General features: G+C 40.4%; 1 protein-coding gene across 3 annotated transcripts in view; it reads right to left on the reverse strand.

The window, feature by feature from the left end:
- Window positions 1-19879, reverse strand: part of mphosph8 (M-phase phosphoprotein 8) — a 32924-nt gene that overhangs the window by 10023 nt on the left and 3022 nt on the right. Inside the window, exons 2-9 of one of the 3 annotated variants that reach the window (XM_071538576.1) lie at window positions 18244-18405; window positions 16090-17127; window positions 12713-12809; window positions 11735-11995; window positions 10613-10735; window positions 9907-9995; window positions 5296-7732; window positions 1475-5090 (exon numbers count right to left, since the gene is read on the reverse strand). In XM_071538576.1, coding sequence (XP_071394677.1) covers window positions 3790-5090; window positions 5296-7732; window positions 9907-9995; window positions 10613-10735; window positions 11735-11995; window positions 12713-12809; window positions 16090-17127; window positions 18244-18405 — 5508 coding nt within the window. In that variant the 3' untranslated portion in view covers window positions 1475-3789. Of the gene's footprint in view, window positions 1-1474; window positions 5091-5295; window positions 7733-9906; window positions 9996-10612; window positions 10736-11734; window positions 11996-12712; window positions 12810-16089; window positions 17131-18243; window positions 18406-19879 lie in introns of those variants that run through there. The other 2 variants (XM_071538575.1, XM_071538577.1) reach the window with 2 other exon arrangements.

Below are 19879 nucleotides of genomic sequence, written 5' to 3' on the forward strand. Positions count from 1 at the left end.
AATTTCTTTCCAAAGCCTTTGCTATTCCATCAAGGCAAAGGGCGGCTACTTTAAAGAATCTAAAGTATAAGATAGTTTTGATTTGTTTAACACTTTTTTGGTCGCTGCAGAATTCCATTTGCGTTATTTCAGTTTTGATGTGTTTACTGTTATTCTAAAATGTGGAAAATAGTAAAAATAAAGAAAAATGTGGTGTCCAAACTTTTGACTGGTAGTGTAGCTGTAACATTACTGTATGTATCAACAGCCATGTCTGTTTCAAATGCATCTTATTTTCCAACCCAGTTCTTATATATGTAGACATTATTTGTGTATGGCTAGTTGATCTTTCTTGTGCTAATACACTGTTCGCTTGGTGTGTCAACAAGTCCAAGTCACACAAACTAAGAAACACTGCTGTTGATGGCAGTAAAGGTAAAATGAAATAAAATGGCTCCATGCAGCTCTGGATACAAAATCGCGCTTTTATTTTGAAGGCTACATGGCCAAACCGGAAGTCTTGTTTCTGGTAATTCGAGCTGGTCTTACCTATTGGGCTGGGGTGCGGCAAACATGACGTTTTTTGAAAACAGCTAGAGTGGCGATTTCAGCTAAATAATGGTGTAAATGTCGGCCTTTTCAAGTCACTTTGGGATCTTTTGGCTTCCAGAGACTTGGATTATGCTGTGAGAGCTGCATGGAGCCATTTTATGGTTATTTTCCGTTATTTTTTGAACACTGAAGACAGGTCTCCAGCAACTTCAGTTGTTTTGGAGAACGCTGCAGTGTACTTCTTCCGGGGATCTCCGGGACTGTTGTATGGACTAACAAACTTTACCCGATTTTCTACTGACATGGGGGTGAGTACGTAAAGACTTAATTTTCATTTTTGGGGGAACTATTCCTCTAAGACTTACATACTATATTGCAATTTAATTCAAATGTTTGTATGTTTGTGAGATGCAAAGTTAAACCTTCAACTATGCAAAATAGACCAACACATAGCCACCCACTAGTGATGCGTGGGTCAGGTTTTTTTCAACCCGCGACCGTCCGATCCTGCCCAACCCATTTTCATACACATAAAAACAACAATCCAAAACTGATCCGCAACCCCCCCCAAAAAAAAGATTAGGAGGCCAGGCAATTTTGCAAGACTCGTGTAACTAAGGTAGCCTAATACTTAATGCTGCATTCTGCAGTGTGCGCAGAATATAATGTATGGATGGCGGGATAAACCAGCTGGAGATTGGAGAAGTTTATTCCGTTAATTAAATTGAAAAAGTATTGAAATGTAGTCTATAATTACATTGTATGTGTACTGTTGTGTGTAGCCTATTTGACCCACACCCGCCCAACCTGTCCTCAATATCATCTTCAGTCGACCCTAACCCACCCCACCTGCAGATAAACCTGCTAACCCTAACCGCATCACTACCACCCACCCACAGCTCAACAGTGTTTGAGATGTCTGTCTCATAAAAAGCTTTAAAAGTTTAAGCCAAGAAGCATTTTATTGTCCAAGCAGAAGTTATAGGTTCCATACAATATATGATGAGAAGCATTAACTGAAGGCAACATGATTACAACAGGATGTAGAGCGACACACACTGTGTGCTTATACAAGAGCAATGAAAATAAGCTATCTACTATACAGAAAAAAAATCGGTACTTTGCAACACCCAACAGCAATGATATCTGAATTGAATGATCATATACTATTTGTAAACCTTGCACAACTGCTTCAGGAACATTATCCTGCCTACTGTACATACTGTAACACAGAGATCAAAGGAGAGGTTCAGTTGTGACACCAACAAAACTAGGCTACACAAGGAAATGCTGCGGACCTGGGCTGTGCTGTGTGACAATGCCATATATTAGTAACAAATGCCACTATTAGGCCAGTAATTGGTAATAAAAAAGGTGACAAGGAGTCCCCTTTGGTAGTGTAAGTGCTGATTAAATGCAACATGAATCCTGAAATAAAAACAAAAAAATCAAGACTACTCTCCATATTTGAAGTTAATATAAAAGGTGATGAAACTAAATGTATTCTTCATTAGGCTTATATCTTGTCCCAGGGAAGGAAATTAACCTTTTCATCCACCGGCCAACAGTGACTGGTAGATTCTAAAATTCACCAACCACTTGCACCATTTCACCAGCCAGAAAGACAGTTGAGGGGATTGATGTTTTTATCTAAACCCCTTGTAGTTTTTTAATCTCATCAGCAAAAAAATTATATAAAATCTTCTGTTTTTAATCATTGTATTTACTACGTTTTTTTTTAAATATCATTCCACTTCTATGATATACTGCCAAAACAGAAAAAACTCCTGAAAATGAGGGTTTACCTGCCAAGGTGGCTGGTAGAGTTGACGACCAAAACAGCGGCTGATAAAATTTACTCGAAGCTGGCTGGTGGTCGTTACCCTGCTTGTCACGTGAAATCAACATTTAAAAAAACAAGTGGTAAATGGTCAACAAAATAAGGCAACCTAATTTAGCGACTATGCAGGCCCTTTCGCAATTGAATGGCACTATTTATGTTGTGGGCGTCACCAACATCCAGATGATTAAAGTTAAAAACAAAGTAATAAAAATGAGACCAGTGTTGCGTATTTTCCCTCAAAGAGAATAGTACAGAAAATTACAATAAATGGCTTAGATCTTCTAAACAATTGCTGTATAGTGATACAAAAATAAAAACAACCTTTTTTGCAGCTCGTTACTACACATGAAAAACATTAAAATGAGGAAACTGAACAGTTATCGTCAAGATCCTCAAAGAAAAAAAAGCAATTTTCAATGTTTCAGGGAGAGGTATAACACATGGAGCTCCTAATTCTCTAACATCAGCCAAGAACGTATGCCATTACTGCTGCAGACTATTAGGGGCCATCTACAATGTAGGCTACTGGCTAAAGCAGGAATATAGTACACTTGGGCCAGACATTTAGGAATCAAGGAAAGCAGTCTACTACAACTATCATTTTGGAGGGAGTGGCTGCAAGAGTTTGCTGGTCTGTATTTTTTCCATTTGTGTTTTGATAGTCAAAATACATAAAAATGCTACACAAACAGTATAGGCAGAATTCCACAAAGTTTTTGACACAGCTAGACAGGTGTCCAATTAGTGAATGAGAGAACAGTAGAAATTCCTGTGAAAATTTACAGCCAATGGGGGTACCTTTGCTAAATACAGTGCTGGACCTGCCAATATGTGCTTTAGATTGTGAAAGCCTAGTTGGATACCTGCCACAGTGGCTGGTAGAGAGCACAATCCTTACCAGCCACAGACACAATTAACTAGCAATTGGCTGGTTGCAATTCCCACCCTGGCAAAATGAGGTTTAAGTTTACTACATAATCACAAATCTTGATCAGAACCCTTCCTAGAAAGTATCTGCCATGATTTAACAAATTGACTGTTACATAAATGCAATCTAACCATATTTAACATAAATATCTAACTGCCTTTTTTCTGAGCCAAACGAACGTCCTTGGTTCCACCCATTTTGTTTTGTGTATATTCATGCAACAGTACACCAATAGCTTGGTCCAGTGGACTTCAGTTCTGATTCCTTCAGGACCTTTACAAATGTGTGACTTACAGATCGACAGAGCAGTCCTCAAGACCTCAAGCCAAGGATCCATATGGCTGTCCAAATGGGAAGGTTCATTGATATATTTCACAATTCACATCTGCCGAATTTGTAAGCCCCATACATTTCAAGGTTAATGCCGCAGCTTCCTCTGACTTTTTGCCAGCCAATGAGTGTTTCCTACCATGTTCATGAAAAGTATTTACAGAGACAGATAAACAGGAGCGTCCCACTCGGTGCTTGAATTGTTAATCGCTGGATCCTGTCCTCCACTGCGTTTGGGTGTGAGTGCATTGCCTTTCCTTTTCATTGACTGAATGGTATTGTGCACATAGTATTTGACTTCCCTCCATGTCCTGCTCCTTAAGGCCGGTTCGGCGGCTAGACATGCATCACATTCCTTTTTGCCCGGTACTTTCACCAGTTTACAAAAGTCTCCAAGCTGGCGCCTCACGGCTGCCTGTTCCTCCTCACTCCACAACCTCTTGGTTCTCTTTTGAGTCTTTACAGAAGAAGCAACTTGTTCTCCTGCAGGGGACATGGGTGTACTTGTCTGTACCACCTGTGCTCTGTCCGGAACCATGGGTGCATGGATTGCTGGGACAACTTGCGCAGTTGTAGAGGCCGTGGGTGGGCTTGTGGGGTATGCTGGTGTACTTGAATGGTTCAGAGGTGTGAATGAAGAAACCATAGGCCTACTTCTATCATTTAGTGGCGTGAATGTAGGGATCATTGGTGTACTTGGAGCATTCAATGGCGTGAATGTAGGAACCATTGGTGTACTTGGAGCATTCAGTGGGCTAAAAGTAGGAACCATTGGTGTACTTGTAGTGTTCTGTGGTGTATATGCAGAAGGAAGTGGCGTACTTGTAGTGTTCTGTGGCGTATACACAGGAGGAACTGGTGTACTTCTAGTGCTCTGCGTTGTGTATGCTGGAGGCACTGGTGTACTTGTAGGATCCTGTGGTGTAAATGTGGGAACTACTGGTGTATCAGTAGCATTCAATGGTGTAAAAGTAGAAATCATTGGTTGACTTGTATGGGCCATATTTGTACTAATAGAACCCATGGGTGCATACCCTGAGACCATTGAAGTCATCTCTTGGGGGAATGGTGTAGCTACAGGAGTTGTTGCTGAAATTTCCCTCAAGTCTGTTGGCTGTACTGTTGTCAAACTACAAACAGCGGCGTTGTTATCTGCCAACTCTTTCTTTATGGTTTCAACTCCTTCCTTTGGACTGTTTGACTCCAAGGGATTGACGCTCCCATCAGATTTGCGCTGGTAAAATTTCTTTCTTATTGTCTGCAGTGTGTTGTGTACATAACTTTTGACATCTGTCCATGACCTGCCAACCAAATCTGGTTCAGCAGCTATGCATGCGTTGCATTCCTTTTTACCTGGGACCTTCATTATTTTGATAAAGTCACCTAAGTAACGCTTCACTGCAGCCTGTTCCTTCTCACTCCATGCTTTTTTCTTTGAAGTGGTCTTTGTGACTGTTCCTAAAAAGATGGATAATGTAGATAAAAAGGAATCAGTAAGGTACAAAAAAAATGGATTGAAAAAAGTTTAAAATCTTCATGCAATTGAGCAGCATTTCAATACTACTAAACTACTTTGCGAGCACCAGATATTTGCCATCCAACCTTTGTAATAAAAAACCAACATGAAAGTGGAAGGCTCAATAATAAAGCAAATGGTACTCACCCGCTCCTGCAGTGCTTGAAGGATTAGAACCCAGTGTTCGATCCATCTGGAGCAGTTGTTTGCTCACTTCCTCCAACTGTGATGGGTTTTCTGAGAGTGTGTAACACTCCTGGCTGCTCCGTCCCACCAGCTTAGCCACTTGGTCCAATTCGCTTTCACTGAGGCTCATTAGCTGCCAGTAGCTGGCAATTTGCTCTCTTAATGATGAGGACAGAAGCGCGTCTTGGTTTTTAATTCCACATTCATTTGCAGCCCTTCTGAAACAGTCCAATCCTCTGATGAAGGATGGGCCTTCAGTTCGTGCAAAGAGATAAGGGTTATCTTTTGACACACCAGCTTGCTCTCGATTTTCAATGAGTAAATCAATTGATAACACCATCCTTTCAGTTAGCAGAACCAGCATGTTCCTACCATACTGACCTTCTAGTTCCAACCTGGTGAAATTGTCACCAAGGACCAGCTCCAATTTTGTGCTTTTCATTATTTGATCTGCAGATGGCATAAATGTTCTCTTACTCTTTCTGCTACTGTAAGTTTGCAAAAGCATTCTACCAATATTTCCTACTCTTCCTCTGTTGAAGAGACACACCTCTGCAAGAGTGGCCTCGCTGAGCTTTTTCCATGTTGACAAACTGGGACTTTGTTTTAGTTCCTTCTTTGCTTCGTCTCCTTCCTTCTTGATAAATTTGTGTAGTTTTATCAAATCGTCTGTCAGAGTTGATTTGTCTATTTCCAGTTTCTTGACCTCTTGTTTGTGGGTAGCAGATAGGAGAGCTTTGCGCGAAAAACTCTCATTCCATTTTGTATCAAGAAGCTGTATGAACTTTTTCACTTGGCCCTCAGTTTCACTGTCCTCTGTCATGCGACTCTCCCCAAACGCTATTTCTGCAGCTCGTTTCAAAGAGTAACCAATCTTTGAGACAAGGGAAACCGTTTTAAACTTACTGGAGCTTGGGTCAAAACCACTAACTTTCTTGGCCCCTTCAACAGCCAATTCAAATCTGGATGGTAGACATATTTCATGCAAATATTGCACACTACTGTCAAGCTCATTCACAGCGAGCACAAATCTACCCAGTTCCCTCATTTTTTGGGCAATGTAAGCAAACTGAGACTTGTCATGGTCATGCTTAGCAGACAGCGCATTGCCATATTTGCAAATAAGGGGGTCATTTCTGACATGCCTCGAGATATCATCTTGATGCATGATGTGGATGATTTCCTCGCAGCCTCCTGTTAAGAACTCTGACATTGGAAGCAATCGAGAGGCGGCACTATGGACTCTGCCTTTTCTTGTTCTTTCAGAGGATTTTTGGTCTCCCTTTCTTGCCTTACATGACCGCTCATGTCTCCATAAATCAGTTTTGCGGTAAAAAGCAAAGCAGTGCTGACAAGGCAGGTAGTCACGAACAGATAAGCTAGGATTTTTTACCTGTTTCTTTGTCACAATTTCCCCCTCCCCACTTTTGAGAACTTGGCAGTTGTGTTCATAATCTCCTTTATTGCGAATTTGATCAAGCAAGGTCTGCCTGATTTTGGAGCCTTTGGGAAAGTGTACTGCATGGGCAACATCTGTTTCATCTGCATGTTTCCTTTCTAAATGCTTTGCAAGTTGGGTGAAAGCCATTTTGCAATACAAGCAGAAGTGCTTTTTGCATGACTCTTGTTTTTCATCATCCACTGCACTAGATGGTGGAACAAGTACTTTCTTACAGGTCCTTGAACTTGATCGTGTTGGTTGTTTCCTCTCCCCGGTTTTCTTGTGGCGGCCTGACTGGGTTTTTGCAACCTCCTTTGAATCCAGCTCTGATGGGTTACCTGTGGTGTAATCATCAGCTGGAACATGATCTGCACCATTCGAGTGACCTGCCACCATGTCCTCTGCCTCATCATTTGAGTCTTTCCCTTCCTCAATGAAACTCTGTTCATTGACCATGCGTTTCTGTTCCACATCTGATCTCCTGTCTTCACTGAGAGGACTCTTCTCTTCCCCTGTCAGCATCATTTCTGCATTGGTGCTTGAACTCTCATGTTCAATATTCAAACTCATTTCACTTGACAAACCAACTTTTGTGCCACCTGGTGTCCCGCCTTCCTCTCCTGGACTTTCCTGCTTGGTACTGAAACTAGTTGAATTGCTGTGTGTTTCTGCGCTAGTGTTTCTGTCCTCCTTTACGCTCCTCCCACTTTTTGGAATATTTTCATGCTCCCTCAGTGTCACCTGCTCAGTGTTTGTACTGGCAAGACCCTTTGGCATTTTCTCGCCATCTCTTGGACCATCCAAATCTTGCAGCATATTCTCTTTCACTCTCAGAGTACCCTCTTCCTCTCTTGTACTGTCAAGGTTGAGAGTCAACCTAAGACCATCACTCTCTCTTCTCTCTTCAATCAAGCTCTTCTCTCCTTCAAACGATCTCTTCTCCTCAATAGCACACGCCTGTAAGAGAACAAGTATATGTAAGACTCACAACCAAATCTGACCCCATTAATTATTTGATTGTGTAAATTTAAGAAAGATAGAACCGTTTGAAAAAATAGGGCTAAAAAAAACCAAAACACTAAAACTAAAACTTGGTTGGAAATTTCAGTAAAGTTATACTCTAAAGCATGGTGAAAAAAGTCAAGTGAAATTATTTAGTATTGCCCTTTGAAAATACTCTGCGCATCATTCAATTTTGGTGTAATGTATCAGCACCTTGGCAATGCCCCATCAAGATCCAAGCTCATTCAAACAGAACTCAATCCAATGGCCACACATCACCCTTTAGCCGAACATTGGTGTGAAAAAAAACCCTGAGACCTCTCAACTCTTCAGTACAAAAACCACATGTGACCCATTCAAGAAATAGTTAATGGCTTTATTGGATCAAGCAGCGACTACAACGTTTTGACATTGTAAATGTCTGACCAAGAATATTTAGTCATGGGATGTTGGATGAAATGCTGCATGGAGACGGGGAAAGTACAGAACAGAATATGCATTGAAACTAGTCCTACATTCATGACTTGCCTATCAAAACAGATAATTCCACTTCTGATGTCCTCATATACAAAAGACGTTTGGTTAGAGTAAGGGTGTTTTCACAGTCAAATTTATAAAACTGGTGATTTAACACAAAATCTCTTCAATCTGGTTGAGGAAACATGTAAGTCCAGGACCAGGCCAGGTACAGAATCATAACAAGAGAACACTTGATAAATGGTGATCAGCCATTCACATAAATACAATAAGCTTCCTGATCAGACATCATCTATGCTTTCAAATTCTTGCTGATAAGATTAAGTGAAATATGGTTTAAAAAAAAAAAAAAAAAAAAAAAACTTAAATCCTGCAGACATGATTACCAGAAAATGCCAACAGGCTGCTCATGTTCTGCTATGATGATGAGGATGATGATGCAACACATGTTCTGAAAGCATATATGTACCTGCATCAAAGGGTTCATCTTGTCCAATCACTTCATGTGTTCATTGCCTTCTTGCACTTGCTTGTTCACTGCAAGAAAAGACCACACCACAGTCTCTAACGTACACACTTTCATGTCAAACAAATAATTGATAACATTCAGTCAAAGTTAGCCCAATGCGTAATTACACATATATTAATTCATTATACTTTGTGTATTGAACTTTAAAACATCAGGAGATAGTCTTTGTGAGATACTGAAGTTATGTACTGTATAAATTATATTTTCATGCATATCTATTACTTTCTCATATAACGTGCTAAGAAATTAACATTTTAAACCTACCAGTTACCACTTAAATATTTCTGCTACATAATCTAGAATCAAGTAATGGCTGCACTTAAACTAAATAGCTAATAAAAATATTAAACATATTAAAAATATTTCAAAACGAATAAAACTGCAAGTTCTGATTGTAATTGTAATTATATTTCCAGAAAACAATTAAACAACAAAACATCTGAAGCCACACTCTTACCTTTGTTTGCTGCAAAAGGAATGCTGCTTTGGAGTCCTGAAAAATGTCTTGAGGCTCTGAATTATTAGTAGGCATAAAGCAGTAAAGTCTGTAGGTGTAGATCTTGAAGTGACAGATTCCTTGGTGCTCGGTTTTGAAATCCTCTTGCTCGTTCTATTATCTGCAGGTACTATAAGACTAACTATTTAAGATCTTTGGCCTATATTGTAACAATAATAATAACAAACTACATACTACTGCTTTTGGTGGATGTTTAAATATCCCAAACGATTCAAGAGTACCAAAGTGCATGCGTTTTTAGTGCGGAAGCCCCGGCCGAGCAAGTATTCAACCTTATTAGTGTCTTATTTGACAAATACAGCAACGGAAGTTATGCTGGTCATCCATAAAATGCGTATTTTTCACACCATAACTGCACAATCACTCCCACACATACACACTAGGGGCAACCAAGGTGCAAGCTATATAACTTGTAAAATGTGCTTGAATGTGAAATCCTCAGAGGCCTTGAGATACATCTAAAAGAATTGATCAGCTTTAACTTGTTTGATAGCAAAGAGCAAAATACAACATGTAGGCTGCTCAGATGATAAAAAAAGAGGGTGTGGATGATGTGGGCGGTTATAAATCAAAAGAATAATGTGGGGGGGATGTACTGTAACTCACCTCTTGGTCCAGATTGTAGTCCTCTTTGGAATTGAGTGCCAGTTTTACAGACATGTAATCTCCACTCTTCACTGCGTCACGCAACTCACCTGAGAAGGAAAAGGTAGAACCAAAGGAAGGTATTAACAGCTATATACATTTATCTTACCTACATTTTTTAATTATTACACAATACAGTCACTACTTGTATAATATTTCAAAGGCTTAATCATATTTATATTACAGTGACATGGTTTAATAAATGCTGTTACATATTAACTGTTAAAATAACTGAATTTGAGATCTGAGATTGTACAGAAAAATATTTTACACATCCTCTTATGATTTATTTAAATGTAAACCACCAAGTTTGTCTGCCTCATGTAGTGATCTCATGATCTCACTTGCTTTCATTAGGAAAACATATTCCAAAGCACACTTATAATACATGCAAAAACTACAACAGTGCAACCCAGGTAATAACACTTATTCTGTGTTTGGTGTCAAGAAGTGTTCAAGAAGTGATTTTGCCTATTTGCAATCATCAATAAATAGAATCAAGAAATGACTGGTTGTCAAACATACTGAGATTAAACTGATTGGGAGTGGGTACTGACTGAAAATATATATTTTGGGCATGGTTATTGATGACAGAGAACCCATTCCTGCTCACTCCTGGTAAGCCGAGTGTCATGTAATTTCCTAAAATGGAAATGGAAATACTCACTGGGCGATAACGGTGGACCTGACAGGATCTCATCCTCTCCATTCAGATGTTTCTGGAAGTCCTCCAGAGTCATCCAGTCCAGGTTCAGGTCCATTCCCAGACTCAAAGTGGCTTGGCCCTTGTCTGCAGGACACACGATGCAGACAGATACTTTAGTTGGCTGGCTGAAACCTTGCACACTCATGCTATTCCCACTATCCATTATTATTCTCTCCAAACATTTGGACTCCAACTACTCCAACATACTGCACTTTCAACTATAGATTACAACTACAACATTCAGGTAATTTTTTCCCATAAAAATGAATGTTGAAGGATGAATTGTGACATTTGGTGGTCAAATGGTAAGCACTTTGAAAGGATTAAACCTTTCTAATGAATTAACCTTTTTAACCTTTTATGCAGGCGTACTTCCAGCTGCTTTCAGCTGGCCCACATTTCCTCTAGGAAATTGGCTTTTCAAGGTAAGATACAGTATATTGCTGTTAAAAAGGACCACAACTTTGCCAGACTAGAATTCCCACTTGGTAGCTATCTACTCCATGCTACACTGCCTGACTGTACCTTGTGAAAAAATGTTTAAGAATGTTTGTCAGCATGTATTTATGTCACTATGCAAGTTGCCAATACGTTTCTACACCAGTCACAAGACACACTCTCAATGGTACTTGGTGAATAAAGTGATTCTGAATTTGTTCATAATTGACTTGCTTAGTTAAATAAATACAAATTACAAAAAGAGTTATTGCTTTGTCAGCAGCCTCTAACCAGCAAACCAAAGTCTTGTGCTCTCAGAGTAATTTAAAAGTAATATTGGCAAAAGCGTCCATGTTTTGAACCTCAGTTAGCTGAGTGTTCGTCTGCAGCAACCAAGGAGTAAAGTCATTTTTCCACAAGGTGTCGCTAGTTAATTTGACTAGAAATCAACAAAATTGACCGGACTTCTCGACTATGAGTGATGTGATTAGATGTGAAACAGCGGCCTGTTGCTCAGAAAAACCAGACCTCGCAATGCGTTCATTGGCCAATTAGAAATCAGTATTCAACATAGTCATATAACAAAGTATCTCATGAATTTGTTTAGAGAATAACACTCTGTAACTGTACAACGGAACAGCATACCAGACTTGTCAGTGCCCTCTAGTGGGTCCTGGGTATCCTGATTGTCATCGCAGGCCATGAAGAGTCTGGGCTCGCTGTCTTCCCTCCTCTTCCTCCTGTCGTCCGTGGGGGTTCTCCGCTCCCAGCTGGACCGCTGCGCCTCCTCCGGCCTCTCCCTCCGCTCCCGGGAATCCTCTCCAAACCTCGGCCTCGGATTGGCTTCCTCTCCCTCCCTCTCATCGCTGTCGAGGCTGAAGCCGTAACTCTGGCCGGGTCTAGAGGCTGGAGGAGGAGCGGACAAGAGGCTGGTCAGTGTGAAACACTTTATAGGTCTAACTCAGGTCTGAGTGTGAGTGTGCAGCAGAGAGGCCTCGTGCTGAAAAGGGACCGTTCCATAACCGAAATGTCACAGGTTTGATTGCCGAAACAGCCGACGTGTCCATCAACAGCCATTTCTCTTGTAGAGGCATCACCAGTCAAGACACTGGTCCGGACCATACTGGAAAATTGTAACTTTGTTGCATTTTTGTATTTGGGTTGTTTAGGTTCACACTGCCAAACCAAATGTAAAATATGTGTGTATGTGTATGTGTGTGTGTATGTATGTATCTATCTGTATACACACTGAGTCAACTTGCCTTGGGTAAATGAAAGAAAGATCCTCCTTATATTTTTTGTTTGATCTTTCTGTCCTTCTCCCTCCCTTTCCTTCACCCCCCTCTCAGTTAATATCCAGTATGGTGAAGTAAATGGGTAGTAATGAAAACAGCAAACCTTCTAAACACTAAAATTATCCTTAATGTAAATCAGTTTTACAAGACTGATGTGTGACTGTTTTAAAGATGTGTGTAACAAGGTGTTGTTGAAAAAGTGTTATCCATACATAATACAAACAAAAAAATGTCCTTATCTAGTTTAATTACTAATGAATTAGCCAACATGCGTTTAAACTAAGTGACCATGATACTAAAATGTACAATTCCTCTGTGTCCTGCTCACCATCTGATTGCTTGGTCCTGTCCGTCTTCTCAGGCTCTGCTTTCTGAACTGGAGAGTCTTTGGTCGACTTGTTTCTCTTCTCAATCTTCCCTATAAGCTACCATTGGAAAAAACATAAATGTCAACGTCATAGTTTTCCCAGCAGTCAACAAACATTTGGAAGGCCCCCAAAAGATCGGCCCTGAGGGAAAACTTCACATTGGCTGAGGATGAGTAATCAGATGAGGAGTTTTGTTCCAAAATAAGACCATTTGAAACAGGTGACACCTACTCTGACAAAATGAGTGATAGCACAAAATCAAAATAAATGATGGTACTTTTTAAAGGATAGTGGGTAACTGAAGTCCTTGGTTGACAAAATTATGATGTTTCAGAGACTGGATCATCTACATTTTAGAGATACTGAATAATTAACTTCAGGGAATGATTCCCCCACACAAAAATTGTATATGTAGCACTCTGAGGTAGAGCTCTTCATATAAAACCCAAAGGATATCAGTAAGCTGGAAACATGTTTTGAGATCAGATGTGCTTATTACATAATGCAATGTCCTTGCCATCAGGACAGGAAACTAACTTTTACACCCACTGGCCACAATAGTCAACACATGCCAAAATTCACCAGCCACTTTTATTATTTCACCAGCAAAATATTAATTTTAAATGTAAGAGAGTCGTTCCATGTCAAATCACACTTTCCTGCAACATTATTTTGTGGAAATATAATTTGATTTCAGGGAAATCAAGCTAATTGACTGCACCCAAATTGGACATTTTAATTATAGTACCCAACATCTGATGTGGACCAAAGTCGTTCTTGTTAATGATTCAGATATAAGAAATTCAAACAAATGTCAAAAGCCAAACACAGAACTCCTCAGACAGAATATAACATTAGTTCTCCATGTTTGACAGGTAGTATGAAGCTGGGCTTTGGAGTATTGCTTCTTCATACTGTTTGATGAATTCTCAGTGAATATGGTGATGGTTATTTCCCCTGTCGTCTTACAGTGTGATAATACCAGGTTCTAACCACCAGATGGTGACATTCCTGTTCTTCAGTGAGAAAGTGTGAAGAAGAAAAATAAATGTTCTCAATGTCAGCTGTATCTTTAAATGAATGATTTAGACATGTAAACTTAAGAGGTAATGCTTTTATTTGTTTGCCAACCGTAAATGCAACATTTTGTAGAAAACTGAAAAGGAAAACAGATTGTTATTCAGGTCAGGTGTGATCAGGTCAGGTTATGAGGATTGTCATTGTCACTTTAGAACATTTCATTAAGTTCAATACGGCACGATGGACACAACTTGTTTCCAGGGATAACATTGACATTTAACATTTTTTTGTAATTCTTAGCCATACAGAGAGTTATTTCTCTGAGTGATTTTTTTGATGGTTTCCTATGCCTTTTAAGTGGATCACAACATTTCCACTGCAAGCATGCGTAGTAAACCAAAATCTTTTGTTCATGGTAAAGACAAATTGTGTGGTCATCTTCACATTTCAACCCAGTCCTCCATTTAAGCAATTCAGTTTGTTCATCTTCAAGCAAACTCAAACGCTTCATCCCAACTTTCCTTGAGTAATCCAACAAATGACAGCTCTGTGAGAGGGCTATACCAATGGTGCAACTCTCTAAAGACATTTCTACAAGACAATCCTGTAAGAAAAGAAAAACAATAAGGTATCAATGCATGGAAGTCTTACGGTTTTCAAAAAAAAAAATGGAAAAAACATCTAGGCTATATAGCATGTGTAGTGTGATTCATAGCATTTACAATTAAACTCAATAGAAACCATTAAACCTATACAATGCACCATGTCAGAAACCACCAATAGACCCCACTGCAAAACAATGTGGTTTTAGGACACTTGGACCAATGGTCTAACTGAGCTAGACATTTTTTGAAACGAGTAAGCCACACAGTTTATTGTAAACCAATAGAAATGTTCAACCCATGATGCTGAAAATCTTCAACCTTGAAACTTGATGACATTGGCCCCTTGAGTCCCTTAATGGTAGTGTTTTACATCATTGTTGCAAAGACAATCTCAACCAATCCCAATCTCAACCATAATACTGAATTTGTACTGCAGCTACAGCTACTGGCAACCTAAAGGATGGGCCAGTATTGGAGGAACAACGGCATCTAGTGGTCACAAACAGGTATTATCATATCATAATGAAATCTAAGATGAACAACTTCAATGACTCATTAATCTGTACAGGGGGAAATAACCATCACCATATTCACTGAGGAGACATCAATTAGAAGGATTACTCAAGAAAAGTTGGGATGAAGCGTTTCCTTGAAGAAGCAATACTCCAATACTTGTCTGTTGGGCTGTAATTAAAGTAGGGTTAGGGGGCTTTGTGGGTAAATTTTTGACAATTCGTGTGGATTCCTCATGTTTTAATCATTATACAGAAGGATTCTGGTACAAATCAGATGTTAGATACTCTATTTACAGAATATTATATGATATAATAATCCGTCCAGATTAAAATGTCTATATTGTGTGCAGTCGGTTAGTTTAATTTGTCAGTGATCAAATTATGTTTCCACAAAATAATGTTACAGGTCTGTAAATCCTATCCATTTGTACCTGTAGAAACCATCTTCAACCAGCAATCTGAGGAGGTGGGTGTCATGGTGTGTGATTTGACATGGAATGACCCTCTCACATTTTAAAATTCATATTTTAGTGGCGAAATAATGAAAGTGGCTGGTGAATTTTGGCATCTGTTGACTGTTGTGGCCAGCGGGTGAAAAAGTTAGTTTCCTTTCCTGAAGGCATGGACATTGCACTGTGTAATAAGCACATCTGAACTGAGAGTCACAACACGTTTCCAGCTTATTGATATCCTTAGTGTTTTATATGAAGAGTTCTACTTCAAAATGCTTTATATACATTTTTGTTGGTCGGTGTTGAAATATATTTTCTGTGTGATTTGAGATGGAATGACCCAAAAGATGATAGATAATAGTTCAGCCACAGCCAAACCTACAGCCAAACATAATTAGCATTTGGCTGGTGGAAATTTCTCACCATGTCAACATTATAGCAAGGTGCATATTTGATATAATCTACACAGAAAAGTCTTCTGAAACTATGATCATGATTATTTTCCTCGATTTTATAATCATGATTATCATTGTTATTAGTCTTGATGATTTGAGGAACCAAATTATTATAGTGAACTTCTGGGACCTTAAAGTCAACATCTGGACTATTTTCAACTACAGCTGACACTGTAAGTGAAATAAAATGTTTCAATATTGTTGATACGGCAATATTCCATGATTATTTATTGTGGAACCTATACGATATGCCAATATACGATTATCCACAGCCCTACTTCATACTGTACCTTTGTGGATTTGCTGCTGGTGCTCTCTGTGGAGGAGGGCTGATGAACCGCCTGCCTGCGGGGAACTCGGTCCTTGGCCTCGCAGTTCAACAGGAACTTCTCAAACAGGTTAGTGGAGCCAGTCGCGTCCTTCTGTCCCACCACTTCCTCCTTAGGCACCTCCTCCTCTTTAGTCTTGGTGCTGCCCGTCGGCGCGATGGAGGACAAGGAGGACGAGGACGAGGCGGAGGAAGACGGGACTTTGGGCGGTGCCGAGGCGCTCTCCTGCCCTTTGCTCTTGGCTTTCTTATGCAGCGTGGAGCTGTCGCTGGAGTCCGAGGAGTGCGGCGCGGCCTCTTCCCTGCTCTTCGAGGTGAGGCTCTTGAGTTTTTGGAGGCTGCCGTCTTTCTGGGCGGGCGCGGAGGCATCGGGCTTTTTGCTCTTTTTGTCGTGGATGAGGTCCTTGATGCCCTGCAGCTTCAGCTCCGACTTGCCCTTCTTCTGTTTGGACTTGTCGTCGGGCCGTGCCTTTTCTGCGGACTTTGTGGCGGTCTCCATCGCCGTGGTGTCGTCTGTTTGGGACTCGGACGGGCCCTCGCTCAGGTCTTCCTCCAGCGGAGCGGCGGCCTCGTCGTCGGAGGATTCGATCTTACGGTCTTTCTTCCCTTTCTTTTTCTTCCCCTCCTCTCCTCTTTCCTTCCTGAGCTTCCCCCCGTCTTTCCCCTTTTCCTTCTTGTGTTTCTTGGGGGGAACGGGCTCATCGTCCTCCTCTTCAGAGTCAACCAGTCTTTTTTTCAATTCAGTCTTTTTCTCCTTGGGAGGCGAGGGCGGAGTCGGGGGTCTCTCTTCCTCTTCGTCTGTCTCTGGTGCTGGTAGAGGCCTCAACTCGTCCTTCCGCTTCTCCTTCTTCTTTTTTCTTTTGTCCTTTGGAGGCGGTTCCTCTTCCTCTTCCCGTAATTTTTTCTTTTTCTTCTTCTTGACGGGCATCTCAGCCGGACGGTCTTTGTCGCTGTCACTCTCTGAGTCGGCATCAAACACATCGCTCTTCGTGGGCAGCAGCTTCTGGTAGTTAAGGGGGAAAAGCAACAGAAATGTCAACAACATGGTCAAGACCATCTACTGTTGTCAGAGTGTGTTTGTTCATTTAATTTGAGTGTGTTTGTTTACTGAATTTAAATGCTGTGGATTCTACATATACAATCCAGTAGATGTAAAATAAGTTGCAGACAGTCTTCTTGATCGTGATCAAAGCTCTAAGGCTGAGTGGTGGTTGGCTTAAGTTTGACTGATGATTCTCTTATAACTTTTCACAATCACAAAGTCCATTTAAGTAAATGTTAAACTCTTGTAATGTTCACAGACCTTAAACAGACTTTCCCCCCAAAAGTCTAGTAGTGCTAACTAGGGCCAGACAGATTACTGTATACTAAAACACCCTTAATGTGGAACAATATTTGCTTAAAATGTATCTGTCAGCATAGTAGTGGAATTGGCTCATATCCAGGGAAGCAAATGCACTTTCTCTGGTCCACTGACCTGGGGGACTGGTTCATCCCAAAATTCACAAGCCACTTGCACTATTTTACCACTCAACAAGATTTTTAGAATTCAATAGGACCTCCATGTGATTTTTGGTTCCCTGGAAAGGTGGCTGCCAGACTAACTTATTTCCCACCGGATTCACATCCACAGAGATCTAATCTGTGTTCTTACACTGTAACGAGGAACAGCATTAGTTGTAAGGTAACTGATTTTGAAAAAGGTTTTCTGGTCAAATGCAATAACAAAATAAAACTTAAGTAAGTCACACCACTTTCAAAAAAGAAGCAGATAATTCTAGTTTAGCTCTGTAAATATTTAATCCACTGATGGTCAACAGACTGAAACATTTGCTGCACTATTGCCCTGCACTTTTGGCAGCTGGGAGTTGAATTTGATAAATCTCGCATAACAAAACCCCCCCCATCCTTAGTTTTTGATAGTATGTTTTCTATCAATTACCTGTATCAGAGGAGAGCTGTGAAACCTACAAAGACAGAGCTTGGACTTCAAATGAACCGCAGTAAGTTTCATCTCATTCAACTCTGTGCTCCATGAAAACATCTACATGGGTTATCGGCTCTGTGAATCCAGTACCAGTAGTGTTCTGTAGTGCTGACCGTCTCTTAGACTCACCACGCTCTTCTTAGCTTCCGCCTCTTTCTTGGCCTTGACCTCTGCCATGGTCTTTTTAAAAGCCAGGAGGACTTCGCGGCAGTCCTCCAGATGGGCCTCGGGCTCCCAGGTGTCGTCATCGGAGCAGTAGTTCTTCCAGCGGACTCTGTACAGCACTTCCCCCTGAGAGCAGAGAGATGACAGAAAGGTCATGACCCCCCTCTAGACGTATCACCCTAACCTGGAGCATCACTACCACACCAGCCTGGCATGGAGGCTGCTGGTTTCCAACATTTACAAGCCACTTTGATGATGGGTTCTACCAGACAGCAAGAGATTTGAATATTATAACTTTATTTGTATAGCACTTTTCTAAAAACAATGTTTACAAAGTGCTTTACATACAATAAAACACAAAGAGACAGTGATGTTAGTACCGCAATTAAAATAAAGTTGAATAAAAAGAATAAATCAAAAACAGAAATAAAAAGGGAACACAAGAGATACAGCAAGAAAACAAACAAGAGATACAACTAAAAACATATATATGTGCAGTTTCTAGAATTAATGGGGAAATTTCATAAAAATGAGCCTAGTCTTTTGTTTGAATAGTGAAATGTTATATTTTCTGAGATATGGAAACATCTGGAGGGGAAGCTTGGTGAATTACAGATAAAATGAACAATCCCAGCATGCTCTTCTATTCAGCTCACATACTGTAAACAATCACTTATCTTCAAGGTCAGTTTTAACACACAGGGCAGCTCCTCCAGTGTCACTCGCTCACAATCTATCACTACACACACACACACACACACACAGGCTGGAAAGACAGCATGTGAATTCTTAAATTAAGCGGTATTCCCTTTTAAAGGCCAAAATCTGATCCAGAAGTAAAGGACATTGGGAACTCTCTCTCATTCTCTCCCTTTCTCTCTCTCTCACAGACACAAAATAATGCAGCTACTTATAGGACTTTATTCTTCCTCGTCTTATTGTGTTCTTCCTTGTTTAAGACAAGTGTCCGCTAAGCCTACATAAGATAAGATGGAACTTTAATGATGTCCATGGAGAAATTGGGCCGCTGCAGAAGAAAAATAGTTTGCGTTTACAGCAAAGAAAAACGGAATATAAATCAGCCAATGGGGGATATGGAAACTTACTCAACCAACAACTTCATCACTAGAGGATATTAAGAAGAAATATGGAGGAAAGTATGAATAAAGCATGGACTACAGAGTGAAAAATAGCAGCAGTAGCAACAGAACTCAGAAATCAGGGGAACAGAAACGTGAAATATGTGCAGCATTAAATAAGTGAGAAATTATACAATACATAACAAATGAGAGTTATGTGCACGTGCAAAAATGCACTTGTATTCATATCTACAGAGGGCCGTACATGTGTAAAGAAAGTGTCTGGCATGTAAAAAAATCTATCCACCTTCCAAATATACTGACTCCACTGATGCAGATAACAAACGTGCAGATTTGGGAAGCTGCTGTCTTTCCTAAACTGCCTCGACCAAAGTCTATTTGTGGCACGGTGTAATGTCTGTTTTCCTCGCAGCCTGCTACACAGCACGCGCACTGTGTTTATGTAGCTGCTGACTGAACCTCTGTTTGCATTAGGCCTACTCCCACAGACAAGACTGCAC

Source organism: Centroberyx affinis, unplaced genomic scaffold (assembly GCF_046629955.1).
Source record: "Centroberyx affinis isolate AG114_WGS23_722 - 3 ecotype Tasmania unplaced genomic scaffold, CSIRO-AGI_Caff_v1 ptg003299l_1, whole genome shotgun sequence".
Classification (NCBI taxonomy): Eukaryota; Metazoa; Chordata; class Actinopteri; order Beryciformes; family Berycidae; genus Centroberyx; species Centroberyx affinis.